The sequence below is a fragment of the Musa acuminata genome, chromosome BXJ1-3, assembly GCF_036884655.1.
Source record: "Musa acuminata AAA Group cultivar baxijiao chromosome BXJ1-3, Cavendish_Baxijiao_AAA, whole genome shotgun sequence".
Classification (NCBI taxonomy): Eukaryota; Viridiplantae; Streptophyta; class Magnoliopsida; order Zingiberales; family Musaceae; genus Musa; species Musa acuminata.
This window is the reverse complement of record NC_088329.1, coordinates 4,803,521-4,822,939: the sequence shown is the minus strand read 5'-3', so window position 1 is coordinate 4,822,939 and position 19,419 is coordinate 4,803,521. Positions and strand designations below refer to the sequence as shown.

Here is a 19,419-nt window from a genome sequence, read left to right as displayed (position 1 = left end):
GGCGGAAACAACCCCAATCGACGATACTACCCGCTAGCGGGTGGTCTGCGTACTGGTCTGTTGGCAGACTGATACGTACCGGCCGTACCGGGCGGTATCATTCAAAATTAAAATGCTTGCATGGGAGCAAATATCATTCCATGACTTGAACACACGTAATGTCAGCCTCTAGCCGGAGGCAGTTCCTCAATCAGCACAACATTCATTTTGGTATCAATAAGGTCATAAGACATGTGACATGTGTGCATGTTGATATCTAATAATTGTCAAAGTTCTTAAATCTTATTATCATGTTTAATTGAACTTGTATGTATGGTATTTACAAATATGCCTTGTTTTGTATGTATAATAATTTTAATGTTTATTGAGAGTTTTACTAATTTTTTCTTCATGATATGATTAATATTAGGCCACAAAAATATATAAAAAATGAAACTGTGGTCAAAAAGAAGGGGAAAGGACTTGTCCAGTACTAGTGCTAATGTTATGCTACCAAATATTTGTGCATGTTAAATTGCTTGGACTTTGTAGTTAGAAGCTCAGAATGTAGATTTATGTAATATTGGATTATTTTATGTTCATCTTGTTTTCTTTTGTCATAATAAATAATGGTGATTTCTAACACTCTTATCATGGCACCTGGACTAATAACTGGTAAAAAACAATAAACAGTGCCATTCAGCTTCTTGTAGAGATTGGCTATTCGTGGAGTCCAGCGTGCTGTTAATAAATACTTTTGTTCATGAAGCTCTTCAAACATTACAAATATTCATCATTTGAAGTAGCATAATAATTCACCTGTAGAAGATTTTTTCCCCTTGCAAATTGTTCAATATCATTAGTCTGTCAATAATGCATGTATCTTTGCTATACTTTGGCATACTTTCGAATTCATTTTCCAAAGCACCCAAGTACTATTGCTTCATTTGTTCTGATACTCATTGATTAGTTTATCACATTATGATTGTTCTATCGTAATTGATCTGATTTTGGGTTGCTTGTATGCTTATGTCTACTTTTTGCAATATTCTTTCATGTAACCCTTTTTTTAAATCAACCAGACAATTGATACTAGAATTAAGCTTGCTTATGCCCTGGCAAGGCAATGGTTTGGAGTATTCATCACCGCACATGAGCCAACAGATGGTGAGTCTTGGAAATGTTGCAGTTTTTATTGGAGATGGTTGAAAAGCCTCAGATAATGTTGACTTTGTATTGTTTGCAGAATGGTTATTAGATGGGCTCGCTGGCTTTCTGACAGATACTTATATAAAGCATTCCTTAGGTAATAATGAGGCACGGTATCGGCGATACAAGGTATAACCCTGTCATATCATTAATACTACTTTTGCAAGTATTTCGGAATGCATTAGTTTTATGCATAAATTCCTTTCATTAATGAAATCAGGTAGGAATTATAGTAGGAAACTTCAATTCTTTGGTGATGAATGGCACTCTGCATAACTAAAAACTAATCCAAGCCACTGGTCCAATGAAAATTTTATATACATGAATTTGAAATATGGTTTGTGAGGTCCAATGAATTTTTGGCAGTTCCATTAATGTACAATTAGTAGTAGTTGTCTCTGGCTGCATGGTCATAGTTTGGAACTATTAAGAATCTATGAATTATGGAGAATACATTTGGATCATTTAGTTTGCTTTGGCATTGTAGCCAACTAGCGAAGTACAAAATGTCTAGATATGTCTAAACATTAACCTGTATTGTTAAATTAACCAAGCACATACTTGCGAAATATTTGGTATACTCTTGAGATTATGAGAATATAAGCTACAGATGAGAATATTTTATTGAAGAATGATCTAGAAGATTAAGTTTTTGGTTATTTTATACAGTGATTTAAAAAGGCGCTCGGGCGAGGCGAGGCGAGGCCCGAGCGCCTCGCTAATCTCCCAGGCGGCGCGCTTCAAACAGGCGCCGCCTGGGCGCTCGCTCGAGCCCAGGCGCTGGGCGCTTCGGGCGAGCGCCTGGGTTAACCAAGGCGACCGAACTAGGATTTTAGGTCTGGTTCGGTCTATGATGGTTAGTTGGTTCGATCGAACCAACTAAAACTCATATAAGTGACAACCGAACCCCAACCCTCGACGCTGCTGATCCCGATCCCGCAGCTCGTCGCTGTCGTTGCTCGCAAACGCTGCCGTTGTCGCCGCTCGCGCCTCCTGCTCCTGTTCCTGCTCCCGCTCCTGCTCCTGCTCCCGTTGTCGCTGCTCGCCGTTGTCGCTGTTCGCAAACGCTGTCGCTGTCGCCGCTCGCGCCTCCCGTTGCTCGCCACTCCCGCTCCCGCTCCTGCTCCTGCTCCCGCTGTCGCTGCTCGTAAACGCTGCCGCTGTCGCCGCTCGCGCCTCTCGCTGCTCGCCGCTCCCGCTCCCGTTGCTCGCCGCTCGCCGCTCCCGCTGCTCGCCGCTCGCCGCTGCCGCTGTCGTCGCTGCCGCTGTCGTCGTTGCCGCTTCTTCCTTTCTCAGTCAGCAAGCTCAGCACCCCTTTACACTTCCTTTTAACAATATACGTATACTGTATATTGTTAATATTATTAAGTTTATTTGAAATGATTAATTTTCAATACTGTTAATAGATTAATAATATATTATTTTGATTTTAATACTGTTAATTTTTATTTATTTGAAACTTTTTGTTAATGTGACATTGTGATTTTGTATCTTAGATTTTCTTAATTTAATAGCATATTTTTATTTAAAATTTTAAATAATTATATTTATTAATTATATTATATATTTTTATATTTTAGCGCCTCGCTTCGCTCGGGCGAGCGCCTAGCGCCTCGGGCTTTTTTGGACCTTGGTGCCTTTTGGCGCCTAGCGCTTTTTAAATTACTGATTTTATGCATAAATACACTTTCAAACTTTTAGAAGGTTTGTATTATAACATTGTTTAAGGTCAACTTTTGTATTAATATCTTTGAACAAGCATCTATTTGTTTTCTCAATATATCTTTAAAATCCAACTTGAGCATTGACACAGCTGTGGTTTAAAAGAGGGGTTAGATTAGGTTAGATCTTGGTAGAGATTGCATGCAGTTGCAGTCAGAGTATGACTTTTTAATCTGTGATTTTTGGATTGATTTTGATCCCTCTTTTAATTGCTATATTAGGGAGTCTTCAGAGTTATATTTCAAGATCATATAGTTTGGTTTGGAAGAGTCATTAAGAAATTAACTAATTAAGTGTCTACTTTTTTCTTCACAGGAGTGAAGTTTCACGTTCCTTACTTTGTGGACTTTAGGTTGTCTTCTGGCTTTTGTTGTTTTGAAAGAGCAACATGTCTAGCTTTTTAGTATCCCTTCCCGTGAAGTCACAAACTTTCAGTATCAGATGGAGCTTTAGAGTACTTTGTGTAACATCTGAACATGCCTAACTTGGTTACATTATGCTTAGCTTGAACTTCCCAAATTTTAATATAAAAATAGTGCTTCGTTTGTTGTTTGATTGCTGAGTGCTGATTCTTGAGGTCGGCACTTGTCATTGCTATTTTTTTTCATGACGAGTATTTTCTCTTGTACTTCATGTTGGCCAATTTTTGTGATTGCTGTTTCACAAATTCCATGAGTTTGTGGCTCCTGTACTTGCTTAGTAAATGTTCATTAAAAATTCATAGCATGTGTCCAAAAGAAACGTTTTCTTACTGGTAGTTACTACGTGTTCTATATTTGTATCCGAAGGTCCGTTGTCTCAGGAAGAGCAGTTTCTCTTTGTCTTTGTGAGTTATTTAAATTTTATGCAGTTGCTGGATTGCAACAGATATAGGCCTAGAATTGAAATAATAAAAGGATCAAATATTAAATGTACTGTGAACAGCCTCTCTCTCTTTACCTATTATGAGTAAATAGTTTTTTCAGTATGAGCATCCTGAGAATTATATATTTATTTAATCATTTGATACTGATTTTATGTGTATATAATTCTCATAGAATTATGAAAGATGCCACTTCTCAGCTGCGATTGTCCATTGAATAACTCATGACTTTCTCTGAAATTTAATATTATGATATTATTTCTCAATCTGCAAATGTTTGCATATCTAATAGTTGTTTCATTGTTGTTTTTCAAAGCATATTTTGAATGATTCAATTATCCTTTAAGGCAAGTGATTCTGTTATTTTCATGTGTTGAAATGTCCATTTGAACATCTCTATGTATTGTCTAATATGTAGTTTTTCCTTTGTTATCACCAAGACAGTCTAATGCTGCTGGAAAACACTGACCTCAGAGAATTAACTTAAGTACCAAGCGTGTTTGCATCTTTTTAGGCCAATTTTGCTGTCTGTAAAGCTGATGTCAGCGGTGCTACTGCTTTGAGCTCCTCCGCTGCTTCAAGTGATTTATATGGAACTCAATGGATTGGTTTATATGGGAAGATCCGATCCTGGAAAGCTGTAAGTTAATTTCCAACTTTCCTTGTGTTGTCTTATTTTAGAAAATTGAGGAATGCTTTATTTGCTATTTCTTAACAGATATCAGTTCTTCAAATGTTGGAGAAGCAGATAGGCCCAGACTCTTTCTGTAAGGTTTGTTCATGTGCATCTCTCTCCTCTATATATTTTTTTTCTTGCTTTTTATGATTGTTGTTAAGCTGTAAATAGTTTTGTCTTGGCTAATGATTCTGCACAGAGATATTCTTTGGTATGGATTTATTCCGATACGGTATGCTCAATCCGTGTTGGTGTTATCAAAGGCTGAACTGATTTAAACCAATTTCTTGGGGTATGGTTGAAAATCAATGGGAAAACACTATAATTAATCAAACTCTCTGGGCTGGCCAACTTGGCCACTTCAAGCAATTTCATAGCCTCAAAAGAAGGGAGAAAAGAGGGGAAGAGCAGATGGGAAAGAAGAGGTAGGCTAAAATAGAGGAAAGGCAAATCTGAGACTATGGTTGTCAAACGGGGGAGAAGAAACTAGTTTTTGCCTTTTGTTGGAACCTGTCTATTGCCATGGTTGCAACATCCTCTGTTCACTCTCATGTAAGGAAGACAAAGAAAGGGATATAGAGATAAAAGGATATGATGAAAATAATAATTAATTTTTTGAAAATTTAAATGCTAGTCTAGAGAGAAGATGTCATATTGTTTGAAACTATTTTCGTATTTTTTTTCTTTATTTGTTTTTGTAGTACTATATAATTTTTTACCTACATGGTTGTTGGAGAAGCAAAAGAATCACTGTGGACCAGTAAAATTCCGGGTCGTACATACCTGTCTGGACGGTTTTTCATTCATTGTCTTATAATTTATTGTTTCTTCTTTTAATGTCCATTTTATTTGGTTGGGGGATTGTGGCTGTCATGATCGTTTTGAGCAAATAAGTTATTTTCGAATGGTTCCCTTCTTCTCTCTCTCTCTCTCTCTCTCTCTCTCTCTTATTTCCCCCAGTTTTTTCACAGTTTGTTTTCCTGTGTATTAGTTACAAATATGTGTTAGCTTGACTCAAACGTTTTAATGTTTTTATATGAGGTATTATCATCACGTCATTACATACCTGGATGATGGTCATGATGCATGTTGTGTATAATTATATTGTTATAAAAAGTAATCCATAATCAGAAAAGATGACATATCATGGATGATACAATTCGAAACCATTAAATACTAAAAGAAAGATGATATGTTATATTATAATTCTTAAATCCAAGGTATGCAATGTCGCTGGTACTATCATACTGGTCATTGGGCGGACCAGGACAGTATTGGTCCATATCAATGTACTGTTTTTTTTTTCTTTTATGGTTGTATACAGTGAAATTCAGCTCTTTTTTTTTTTTTTGAAAAACTGAGACATAGATCCTAGATATAAACCAATGATTTAAAAAGCGCTAGGCGCTCGCCTAGGCGCCTGCCCGAGCAAAGTGAGGCACTCCCAAATATTATAATTAAAATAATATACAACTAAATAGAAATATGCTAAACATATTTTTGAAGACCTATATTAGAATTAAACTGCTTTGTACACTTGTCATTAATTCTAAAACCTAATATATAATTTCAGACCAATAAAGATTAGAGATTTAACATTCTACTATTAACAGTATATTATTTACTATAAACAATAGTTAAGAGGGGAGAAAAAAACTGTTAATAGTAGTAGAGGAAAAAAAATAAGAGAAAAGTGTCACTGATGGTTGATCGTGGGGAAGGAGAAAGCAGCAGTGATGGAGGAAGCTGTGGATGATAGCAGCAACGGCGGAGGAAGCTGCAGAGCATGTCGGCGGCAGAGGCAGGAATGCTCGCTAGGGTTGATCGCTCGGGATCGCGCTTGCGTTCAGAGGTGGCTTTTGTAGGTAAGAAAGGGCATCGCTTGGGGTCGAACCAGACTTGAAAATCTGGTTCGGTTCAACTATTTGAACCAGACACTCGCTCGAGGTGCCCAGTGCATGGGTTCGGGTGAGCGTTCAAGCGACGCCTCATTGAAGTGCGTTGCCTGCTTCATTGTTGAGGCGCTTAGGCCTCGCCTCGCGTTACTTGAGTGCCTAGGCAAGCTCCCAAGCGCCCATTTAAATCATTGAAATAAACTTTCATTTCATGCTGTAATTGGTCATAAATTGCCCCTAGTTAGCCCTAAAAGGGTCTAATTCAATGAACACCCTAATATGCTCTAATTACGTGAGTATGCTGTGTCATTAGTTGCCCCTAATTAACCCTAAAATTGCTACACGTGGAACATGAAGACCCTAATTAGCTCTAATTACATGAAATTAACATAGATATTAAGTTTCGGATTAACTTGATTTGAAGACAATTTTATCCATCTTGAGATTGAACCGCTTTTCAATTTCCAATCAACCTTCCCTAATCATTTTCCGACGCAATTATAGAAGATTTAAGCCTTTTACCCAAGAAATCAAGAGAATTAGAGGGACAATATTTTTGAGAAAGAATGTGAGAGAGGAGAAATGAGTGAGAACAGTGTCTATACAGACCCCCAACCAGCCCCCTAACCAGGCCCCATTGGTTGGATTGGGTGATGTGATGCAGATCCGACCGTTACTGATTGGTACCTGTTGCTAATGGACAAATTCTCACTGGTAAAAACCTAGTACACCTCCAATTTTGATCGGTGCAACGGGTGTGAACCAGTCTAAATTGGGTTGGTCTGCATCTTCTCGGCCCATTGGACTGGCAAATACTCGTGATATCATACTGTGCCTACCAAAATTGCAAACACTGCTTGAATCCTGTTGTTGGCCAAAATTGCAAACATGTGGTTGAATCAACAGTTATATTGAGCATACAAACACTCGGGTGGGTGTAGTATGGTTCTAGTATGCTATTACAACTTAAGGTGCACTAGGTTTGTGTCTATATGTACTGTTGTCTACTATGGTTGTAACATTTTTTGTGGTTATGGCATGGTATCTCTCATACCATAGCCTTACGGGATCAAGTATGTTATCTGAACATTATTAATTGGGTTACCTATGCTTCTTTTAATATGTCTGTTGAACTTTTCAGATTCTACAGGTTATTGTTTGTAGGGCTATTGGCTCAACTCGCTCCATGAGAACACTGAGCACTAAAGAGGTCAGTAAATGTACTTACAGAAGAAAATTTAAGGTGCTGTACTGTTAACCTAATGCAATTAGATTGTTGTTTAATATATTTCTACAACCTGATAAATAAATCTCAGTGATTGCCAAGTAATTGTGAGAAATTTAATGTGTTTAATTGACTAGTTATAGCACATTTTTTTTATTGATTTGGAAAAAAGCTATCAATAGTCACTAGAGATTTTTTATTGTACACTTTGGAAAATAAAGGCGTACCTACTAGTTATAAAATATTTAGATCCTCAAGTTGTCATTTGCAGTAGGAGTGCTGGATGTTTGCTAAGTCATCTATATATATAGATATTAAGAATCTACTGAGTCCTTGTCTTTTCACTTACGCTATGGATGAAAATACTCATGATACTCACAATAATTTTCATGGTTGGGTTATTGGAAAGATTGAGTAAAAAATTTTTACATATGTGAAGAAATTTATTCCATTTGTTATTAATATGATTGAGTAGGAGCTTGTGTGGTAGTCATGACTAGGGTTTTTAATTTCGAATGATACCGCCCGTACCGGTCCACCAGTAGACCGGTACGCAGATCGTCGGCTACCAGGCGGTACCGTTGATTGGGGTTGTTTCTGCCTTGTTACCACCTGAAATCGGTCGGTGATAGTCGATTTTGATTGTCGCCGCTCGTTACCGGGTGGTATTAGCTGAGGGAGAAGGGAGAAGAAAAGGGAGAACTTGGAGATTCGACGTCGCTCTCCCTCGACGATCCCGATCCGTTGCTGCCCTCCCTCGTCGGACGTCGCAGATGAGATGTCATCTCCTCCTCGTATGAGGCGACAAGGCCTTGGCGCCATCGGCAACTTCTCCTAATCCGCACGGGGAGAAGAAGCCTCGGCATGGGGAGAAGAAACCTCGGCGACGTCGCCAAGGCTTCGCGGGGAGACCTCGGTGTCATCGGTGACATCTCCTAATCTGTGCGGGGAGAAGAAGCCTCGGCGTGGGGAGAAGAAACCTCGGTGACGTTGCCGAGGCTTCGCGGGGAGAAGAAACTTCTCGTGAAGAAGTCTCGATTACGTCGTCGAGGCTTCAAGGTTTTCTTCTCCCCATGTGGGGAGAAGAAACGACGTGACGTCACCCCTTTTTTATTTTTTAACTTTATATATATATATATATATATATATATATCGATTGGTACCCCAAAGCATACCACTTGGTATACTAGTACCATACCGTACTGAGCTGAACTTGATACTTCGGTACGGTATGAAATTACGAACCTCAGTCATGACCATACTTTCTTATGCAACATGGTGCTAAAACTATTTCACATTTCTTTGAAACAATGTGATGAAGTTTGCCAATTTGTTGATTAGTGGCAGAATTGTCCTAATGAGGCTGCCACTTTGGAAGACTTAGATAATCATAAAGGAAGTGAAGAAAATATAGAAGATAGGAATAAGAAAAATAAATTTGGATAGATGTTAGATAATAGACATAGAATTAAAACAGATGGAAGGCAAACATGGTATTATTTCAAGTATTATTAGAAGAAAATTTTACAAAAGGAAAACATAGAAATATGTCATTTGAATGTACAATGAAGAAATTGTAAGGGTGTAATACACAATAAAGAATTGCCCCCTTTTTGGTACCTAATGGATGAGGTGCTAGCATGAAGTGTACTACTTTTCTTGATACAACTATAAGACTTGCCAATCGAATGAAACACAAGAGTCCCTTACAACCTATCTAGTAATAATGTTAAGATTCTGGTAATAATGTTTAGTGACAAAATTGCAACCTTCTCCTCGTCTTTATCTTTTCTCCCATTCTTCTTTTCTATATTATTTTTTCATCTTTTGTTATGTATGATACTGGCTCATCAGCTAGCCGTCACTTGGCATTGAATGGAAGTAAAATACTTCTTTATTGAGCCAAAAAAGTTCCTGTGTTGTTACCAATCCTTTATGATTCAACATATTTTTGTTGCATGGGCTCTTCCTTGGACATGTTTTATGTAGACCTACAGACACCGTGGGTAGAGAGAATGAAGCAACTAATGGTGTGATGATAGGTAGAGAAGAACCTAAAAAGACTATACTAGAAACCCTAAATAAATATTTAAATGCACCTGATTTAGTTAATGATTTTGCTTTGCACAAAGCTCATTGGGGTAACAGATCTGTGTAGCTGACTCAAATAGTTGGTACATTATGGCTTGAAGTTGTTTATTGTTGTATAGACTCTTCTTAATTTGAGACCATATATGAAACTTCATGTTTGGGTTCTGGCATGATACTGCTTGTAAGGCGGAATCTTGCTATGTTTTAAGTGTCTTAAAATGGTTTTAAGACTGTTTGTTATGTTTAATTTTTAGCTTTGTCTGTCTGTCTAATATGCAGTTCAGGCATCTTGCTAACAAAGTTGGAAATTTGGAGCGTCCATTCCTAAAAGAATTTTTCCCACGTTGGGTGGAATCTTGTGGATGCCCTATAATGCGGTAGAAGGGAATTCACTCAATGCATTTTTTTTCTTTTCTTGTTTTCCTTCTCCATCAATCTGTAACCTTTTTATTACATGTTACTTGTAGGATGGGGCTGTCTTATAATAAACGAAGAAATATGATTGAACTAGCTGTTGTACGAGGTTGCACTGCAAAATCATCTTCTGCTTTCAATCAAGATGATGAAAATCGAGAAGGTCACCCTGGTTGGCCCGGAATGATGAGTGTCCGAGTTCATGAACTTGATGGAGTGTACGATCATCCAGTTCTTCCAATGGCTGGAGAAAGTTGTCAGTTGCTTGAGATACAGTGCCATTCGAAACTAGCTGCAAAGCGAATTCAAAAGCCAAAGAAAGGTTCTAAAGCCGATGGCTCTGATGACAATGCAGATGTGGTGTCAACTCAAGATATGCGCAGTGGGTGTGTTGTTTACTGTGCACATGTTACTTGATTTGTTTAAGTCTTTATTGTTCTTGCTGTTGCAGTTTATTAATGGTCTTATTCTACATGCAGTGTCGATTCACCTTTGCTATGGATCAGAGTGGATCCTGAGATGGAATACCTTGCTGAAATTCATTTTTATCAGCCTGTTCAGATGTGGGTAAGGAAAGTTTCATACAAGGTTGAGGGTTTCTCTTTTTCTTGCTTGAACTTAATGTTACTAGCTACTCATTTATAATTTCTACTTATGTTTAACTTCTAGTTTAATGGTATAATAAATTGTATTTCATGTAATTTATGTCTTATGTCTCATGAATTCGCTGGTGAGCTCTTCCAACACTAGTCCAGGTTTTATTCTTCTTGAAGATTGGTAGAGTGCTTTTATGGAAAAAATGTGACTATTAAAATTATTTTCAATTATTCTGTCTTTTATTATCATAATGTCAGAAGCATATTCATTGATGCTGTTCCCAGGATGGTATAAAGGAATGAGGTGGAAAGTTTTGCACGACAAGGAAAACATATATGCTTAGTTCAAATACTGTTAATATATGATTCATAATGTGCATTTATACATGCAGGTTTTGGTTTGTACCACTCATCGTTTACTCCACATTATAGAATCGTGCTATAATATCTGCTAAGTTTGTTTCCATAATGCATATTGAGACATGCTGACTCCTAACATATTCAGTTGTAATGAAGGCTGAATAATAATTATGAAGTTACATATAGCATGATAATTTGTGATTGTTATTTATGTTGCCTTGGAGCAAACCAAGCATCTTGTTCTAGTGTCATCTGTTTTTTTTTTTAATTTATTGTAATTGCATGGTTTCTGTCCTTGTTGATTCCAGTTATTAAAATGGAATTTTTAATTATGAGTAAGCTAGGACCTTTTTCTCCAAATCTTTATGATGGGCTATCTTTGCTTGTGGCATAGGTTACCATTTATCTCCTTCCATTTCTCTGTTTTATTATTTGTGACTAATGACAGAATTCTATGTTGTTTCTTCTCGTATTTTTTTACTGAGCTACTAGTGCACATATCTTTTTTACTTTTATTTATTTAATATATGGTCCTATTTAATCTTGTATTGGATTTTTGTAAATGATGTATTGTTCTTTTTGTCAGATCAATCAATTAGAGAAGGACAAGGATGTTGTTGCTCAGTCACAAGCAATTTCAATGTTGGAAATGCTACCACAGCTTTCTTTTGCTGTTGTCAATGCTCTTAACAGCTTCCTAAATGATTCAAAGGTTATAGCCCTTGTTAGAGGATTGAGTGTTAAATGGAGTATACATTGTTCTTTATTTTCAAATAATATTTGATGCAGGCATTTTGGAGAGTCAGAATAGAAGCAGCATATGCATTGGCACACACAACATCTGAGGTACTATTTCGTGTATGGATAGGATGATAATCTATTCTTTCATTATCAACTTAACAAAGAACCTTTTGCTTTCCATTGTTTTCTTCAAAAAATTGCTTTCTAAACTGCCTTAACTCTGCCTTAATTCTAAACATATTTGTATCTTTGCTCTTAACTATGTCAAAAACATGGAATGGCTCATGTGTCCTTAATAGTACTATCAATTTTGGTTTTTAGATTATTGAGTCCTGCTTATGGATGATGGCATGGTGTGGCATGAAATTGTCTTGATGATAATTCTTGTAACTAATAAGTTTGCTACAAATGTTGTGATTTCTGTTGCATTACTTGTCAGTTACGTAGGCATAAAGTCACTAGTTTGTCATATGATATTACTTGAGATAATCATTATTGCATATACTGGTTGATGACAATTGGACATTTCTTTCAAATTGAAAGAAGATTTAGTCAAGGATGGTGGTGTGAGCTTTCCCATTAAAAAAATTTAAACAATCTGCCATTAGAATCTACATTATTTCATGCTATTCTTAGCATAGGGGAGCTGAAACTAATGCAAGCTCTGTTGTAGAAACAAAATGTTAGTTTCATTATTAAGTAGAATTTGCATCTGAATGTCAGGATGTATTAGTTTTCAGTAAAAACATTTGATCTGGAGTATTTTGTTGCATTTATTATGGTCTTAATTGAAGTTTGTGTCATGGCTCTGCATGAGGCCAGCACTCGCTAGACATGAAATGGGACCTTATGCTGGAACATTGGGCAGGTGAAATTGGTGCTGAGGCTGGTCCCAGTATGGCCTTCATGTACAAATCCATGGAAATTCTTTAGTGTTCTAAGAAGAAAAAGAAAAGTGACCGAAACATATTTATATATGTGGAGGCACATTGAAGGACATTAATAATTTACTCATTACTGTGCCGGCTGTTAAAATTAGGTCTGCTTGCCTAGATCTCGATCTTGGTACCAATCTGTAACGATCAGAGTCAAATCGTGAGCCTACTAATGAAGCAAATTCAATGAAACAACAATTGGTATCATATAGAAGCGGCCATAAACTGGGAAGTCTTGACCAGTTTGGAAGATCATTCAATGTAGTTGAAATAACTGAATTGGTGGTTGTTTTGTCAGTACTTCAGTGTTATTTGTTTCTTTTTCCTATGCATGTTTTCTTACGATTTGTACGTGATATCTATTGTTGTAGTTAATTCTTGTATGACTTTATTCCATGTATACATAAAGGAATGTGATGATAATCCTGTTTATGTTCTCTCTGATAATGACTCCTTTGGTCTTCTATCTTTATTTGCACATTTTGGGTATTTGAACTAAAAATAGTGGGGTTTTCAGGACACTGATTTGGCTGGACTTTTCCATTTGATCAAATTTTATAAGAGTCGAAGATTTGACATGGATACTGGATTACCTAGGTCAACCTCCCAATCCCTCTTGTTTCACGTTTTAAAAGTTGGTGATGCTTTTGCTGCATGCATGGCATATATATATTTTTGGTAGTGAATTGATGAAATCTATTTTATTTTGTTTATAGGGCAAATAGCTTTCACGAAGTTTCGGAGTATTTTGTTTTAGAGGTAATGAAATGAGGTAGGAATATATTAGCATTAATGCAATGTTGTACTTGTCTTTGTTTGACTTGCTTTTATAAGCATCAACTCATCATATCATGAGAGACTGTGGACTTGGATGCAAAGTACCTCATATACATGCTTCTTCTTCTTGAAATTTGTTTCAACTTTGAAGGATTAGAAGTTTGGTTTTTATTTTTGCAGCATCAGATAATATTATGTAACACAACACATTGTCTAATCTCTGTTTCATCTTACCTGTTTCGTAAGCTGTCTGTTGTGTTATTCATCAGCAGCTTTGCTAAAGCACAAGTGTTCTTGACAATCAATAGGCTTCCCAGGTGTATTTAAGAATTATTCTTAAAAAAATATTAACTTTTTGAAATTCAAATTGCAGTTGATAATGAGTTGAATGGTGTGATTAATCTTAGAGAAGAATATTATAATTCAGAAGCTTTCATATTTTTTGAAGAAGCGAATATTAGATGACTCATAGAAGATGATGTTTTACCTTATTGCTTCATTTTTAACTTATTTTATGGCCGATATTTATATCAAAAATGAGAAAAATGAAGATTTTAGCAATCAGCCGAATAGTTGTTTCTTGTGAACTCTTGCACTTTCAAGCTCAAACCAATTAATATAGGTTAATTAACACATTTGTTCAAGTCTCATTGATTTCCAGAAAAAAAAATAAAGACACCTCTTTTGCAAGTGTAATAAAGTGACCTAGAACTATTCCCATTCAATCTGCTGCCTGCCCAATCTGGGTCAAATGGGGCCTAAAACCACCTCGGTTGACCTTATGAAGGTCTAGATGACTTCAGTTGGATGCCTATATGCCTTGGAATTGTTCACATTAGCTAGTTTATGGCAACCCAATCCAGCATTGTCATCTTTGGTCCAGCTCATGTGAGTCTGTGTTACACTCAATCGTATACTGTATCACAGTGGAATGTTGAGCTCAATCATATACTGTATTGGTGGAAAAGGTACGTCAAATCTATTCCTGGTCAAGTTGCAAAAGAGAGGACTGACCAGGCCTCCTCATCACTTTTAGATAGGGTTTTCTATGTTCAGTGATTTCGGATGAATTTTCATCAGTACTTTTGTGTTTATAGTTTTTGGAACCTGGAGCCATAGTGGCAGAGCACATAAGCACTTAAAGTAATTTGGGGAATTTTCTTTTGGAATAGAGAAGCCATTGTCAAAAGGGGCATATCCTAATAGTGAATAATTGATTTGTAATATAGCATGAGACATGACTGCAATTATTCTATGGAACTTGTAAATATATAGATGGAACATGATCAAAGCATCTGACCATTGTGTCTCAACAAACAGTGTATTAAAGTGGATATAATGTTCATTTTCCATTCTGTATGTTATACCAATTTTGTTATATGAATGTCAAATTCTGATATACTTCTGATATACATCAGGAACACATTGCACAATCATTTAAGCAAACCCTAACTGGACCCCTAAATTTCATTCAGATGATTTTTATGATCCTTGAAATACGACAGAATTCTGTCTACTCACTGAAAGAATAGGTCTCTGGGCCTGAGAGCATGAATTCAAGGGTAACTGTAGTTATCAAATCAGTTGAAAGTTGGATTAGCTGAGGATTGATTTAGAGTAGTTTTCCAGCATGTAATTAATTTTTTCTTTGACATAGATATGATGTATGATGCTAGTTTGTCAAAAGCAATGAGTGCCATATGGTGCGAAACTCCCTTGTTGCCCAAGGTGCTAGACACTTGCCTAATTGCTCGCATGGACGAAACAAAGTGTTTACCATACAAAAATTATAGATATATTTAATGATAAGATAATAACTTCAATCAAAATTACGAGTTTAATATCATTATATATGCAACATGATTACCATCAAAACATCAAATTATGTGTGTCTGGACTTCTATAAAGTGCTCAATTAGCAAAATATTATTTTGCTAAATGAGGATATAACTATAAATGACATCCCGTTAGTTCTTGATTTAGCCATAGCATTTATTATAAACTGATTATAGTAGTGGTTTTTTGTGCAAATCTATATTATTTTGAATGTTTTAGCATGAATCATTTTTGTGTCACCACATGTACTTGCATGCGTATGTGCTATCCAATACATTGATTGCTGATCGGTACTTGAAATGATGATCCTTACTTTTTTTATCCCTTTTATAGACCCACAAATACAAGAAAAGGAAAGGAAAAACTAAAAGTAAATAAGAAAATAAATAATTAAGAAAATTACTTCTAGGCAAATCAATCATTTACTGTTACCTTCTTCAGGAAAGATGAATTTTCATATTTGTGTTGGCAAATGATCTTTTTTGATAAACTATTTAATTGCTAGGATTTCATATCATATAACCTTCAATATTGATGAAACATTCTTGTCGAGATAAAATATTCAATAACGTCATTAAATTTCTAGTCAAGCCCAAGATGGATTTCTATGTTTTTTTTTCTTTTACAATCTTCAATCAAGACTACTATTTACCTCCTTTTTATGTTTGGCTTCCTTTTTCTTTTTCTTTGGCAATCTTGTAAGATTATATAAGACACTGCCATATAACAACTTACTGATGCTTTTCCAAGGCTGACAGTCTGTATAGCATGCAAGGCATCATCTGTACAGCATGTAAGGTAGTTACTCGTAGCAATAAATTAATTTGTATTTAATGGGTTATACAGTTCAATGTTATTTTTACAATATAATGAAGATATACATGCAACATCTAACTGCACAATCAATGATTGCCATTTTTGGCCTTGGGGTGTGCTATTCTGCACATGGATGCCAACCTGCATCAAGTGGTAGAAATATCTTATCTGTGGTTCCTTCTTTTTGTCAATCTTTACACAGCCAGCATCCTGGAGCTCAACATGATCAACAATCTCTTTAATGGGATCCTTCAATTTGGTTGGTCAATGCACTTAGTTTCCTTCGGCCACAGGCCTATTAGAAAATTTCGCTGTCTACTGCTCATTAAATGCGAGGTCTTTTAGCCAGTCCTTGTGTTATTAAAAGAAGTTGATGTCAGTTTCTATTTCATCAAACAATTCAGATGTTTATAGTAGTAAATGCAGCTCAGCAATACTTTGGTCTTGTAGTATTCTTAGAAAAAAGGTCCATATAAGATCTAAAGTAGTAAAAAATTATAAAATAATACTCTAATCAGTGATTAGTTAAGCAAGTTCGTGAAGTCTTTGATCATGAGTCTTATGTTGCTTGCTTATTTAGTTTCTGCAAATCAAATCTGATGAAATCTGTGTCATTCTTCTGTGGTTAAAGCAATGCCCTATATGTTTATTAATTCTTATGTTAAATTGGTAATTCGGTTTGCAGAACTTGAAACGTTCCATATTCATCTTAGTTCCATAAAGATTAATAAATATTCGTGAATTATGACAGATTGCTTATTACCTAAGATAACTGATCTTTATGAATAATTATAGGTTACTCATGTACTTTGTTATGAAGATAACTAGGAGGTGTTTACTGAGGCTATAGTGAAAAGTTTAACAATCCAATGATTTGTGTAATGTGGTCAGCTATGTTTTTCTTGAGCTGATAAAATTACAAGAGATGATTTTCTTTCAGTGGAGGCTACAGGCCTTTTTCTGGATTCAATTTGGTGCTTTATATTCTAAAAGAATGGAGCTGATATGTTCTTGATAAATTGAAAATCCATTGTTTGGACAGGATGTTTTTCATATGGTTGTTCTTGATAATTTACATGTTGTTCCTTGAATAAAACTGATTTCATTCTTCTGACAGGCCATTCCACATGCAGTAGCTCTAGTTAGAGCATCGGATAAAAAAAGCCCTAGAGAAGCAATTGAGTTTGTTTTGCAATTGTTAAAGGTGTGTTTGAGTATATCAGTTTTTTCTCAAAAATTGCAGTAGTTGTTTATTCACCAAATCTGGGTCATTTTTGAAAAATTGTAACCTTCAACCTATGTTATAATCTGTTGCATTACCAATCTGCTAAGTGATCATTAAATATTATGCATTTCATTATACATACATATGTAATAGTAAGATTTACCACGCTAATGAGGTTTTTGGTTAGCATATAAAAAACAAAATAAATTTCATTTCTATCACAAGCATACTTCATCTTTTATTATAGAAATGAGTGGATTATGAATTTCTTAAATTCTTTCATTGTTAATGTTGTCTTGTGCTAGAATTGGCTCACTTATATCCAAAAAATCTTGGTAATTGCTTTAGGCAAATATATGGATGATAGTATATAATTTTGTCTAGACATTTCATGTTCTATACTGAGCTTTTCATGCTGACTTTATAATTCTATTTAACAACAGCAACAACAAAACCGTAAGTCCCGACTATTTGAGGTTGGCTACATAGATCTTTTGTTGTCATTGATATATGTAAAAAGTCATATATTTAGTTAAGTTTATAGTGCTTAAATATTTATTTACTGTTTTTATTAAAATATTTTTAGGTCTTTCTCTATCCCTCCTTGCACCACTAACATTAATCATTTCACCTCTTTTAACTATCACATCCGGAAATCTCCTAAGCATGTCTATATCATCTTAAACGATTTTCTCTCATCTTATCCTCTATCAAATTAGCAAAGCGAGACTTTATAATTTTATCATATCTGGAATTTGTTGACCCAATTATAGAAATTCATGTGGACATGGATTTTGCTCAAGTTCTCTGGGAAAGTTCAGAAATATGTGCTCGTTCTGTTACTGCTAGTGTTCTTCTAATGTTTATGTTAAACAGATCTTAAAGATAGATTTATTCATAAGTACTGATGGCATCCTAAAATTGTACTTGGTGTTGTTTTTCCCCCTTTGTTAGATGCACACACTGGAGAACGGAACATTACTAGTTCTGGTATGTGCCAGTGGATCAAGCAATACCTGCACTTGCAAATTCTGATGACATAAAACTGAAAACCATAATGACTTAAGGGTTCTTTCTTCCCTATACATTTGAAACAAGACTCTCTAGAAAAGAGTATATTCTTCATGTTTGTTTGTTGATCTGCGCTAGGTGCCAAAATGCCCAAGGCAAAATGAGCCACTTGCTAACATTAAAATTATAAAAAATATAATTAAGAAAAAATATGATCACTAAGATAAAAATGAAAAAAATACATGAATTCCATATCATTTCATATTTTAAATATCATACTAAAACATCAAATTACATTCATTTGAAGCACCAAAATACTAGCAATGACAAATTCAATCCTTTAAACAATTCATAGGCTATATTAACAAAAACCAAATATTATTAATAATGATAAACATTAAAAGAAAAAGAAACATAGACGGTGGGGAAGAAGCATGGCATTTAGGAAGGGCTTCTCTAGGGAAGAATCAGGGGGAAGAAGCAAAGAGAGAAGCAGAGGAAGGGGGCAGTCAAGGGGGAGGAGGGAGGGGGAGGGGGCTGTCAGGAGCCTTGGCACGAGGTGATGGCAGAGGAGGAGAAGAAAAAGGGTGGGAACAGTGGGAGAGGAGAGGGGGAAGAAGCAGGAGGGGAGGGGGGCTATTGGTTGTGAAGGGAGCGATCGAGGAGGTGTATCACATAAATTTTTTTGCTTTAGATTTACATAAAAACACAAGATAACTCTTGAAAGTATCCTTACATAAATATAGAATATTTAATCCAGTGGAGAATCAAAAGACTAGATCAGATTTCTGTTCTCTTTTTCGTCCAAATAGAACAGAATGTTGCAAGGTCAGTGATAGAATTTTAGATTCTCCAAATGAGAAAGTTCATTAATACTATTAAATGCTTAAATTTGCTTTTTGACGCTTTTTGAAAGGTTTACCTTAACAGCTGATGAATTAGGATGAAAAAATTCCATAATTGGGTGTCATCATTACCATTTGATTATCTACAAGTTCGTCAGATAACAATGAACAAAGTGGAAGTGGATCCTGGCATTGGATATATGA

At 35.7% G+C, this 19,419-nt stretch overlaps 1 protein-coding gene across 2 annotated transcripts in view; it reads left to right on the top strand.

Annotated features, from left to right (window-relative positions):
• LOC135618277 (transcription initiation factor TFIID subunit 2-like) overlaps positions 1-19,419 on the top strand; it is a 41,379-nt gene that overhangs the window by 16,203 nt on the left and 5,757 nt on the right. The window contains exons 7-19 of one of the 2 annotated variants that reach the window (XM_065119163.1): positions 1,062-1,146; positions 1,226-1,317; positions 4,287-4,412; positions 4,491-4,544; positions 7,485-7,553; positions 9,939-10,036; positions 10,127-10,459; positions 10,553-10,640; positions 11,616-11,741; positions 11,819-11,875; positions 13,223-13,302; positions 13,422-13,464; positions 17,252-17,338. In XM_065119163.1, coding sequence (XP_064975235.1) covers positions 1,062-1,146; positions 1,226-1,317; positions 4,287-4,412; positions 4,491-4,544; positions 7,485-7,553; positions 9,939-10,036; positions 10,127-10,459; positions 10,553-10,640; positions 11,616-11,741; positions 11,819-11,875; positions 13,223-13,302; positions 13,422-13,464; positions 17,252-17,338 — 1,338 coding nt within the window. Of the gene's footprint in view, positions 1-1,061; positions 1,147-1,225; positions 1,318-4,286; positions 4,413-4,490; positions 4,545-7,484; positions 7,554-9,938; positions 10,037-10,126; positions 10,460-10,552; positions 10,662-11,615; positions 11,742-11,818; positions 11,876-13,222; positions 13,303-13,421; positions 13,465-17,251; positions 17,339-19,419 lie in introns of both variants that reach the window. The other variant, XM_065119157.1, reaches the window with a different exon arrangement.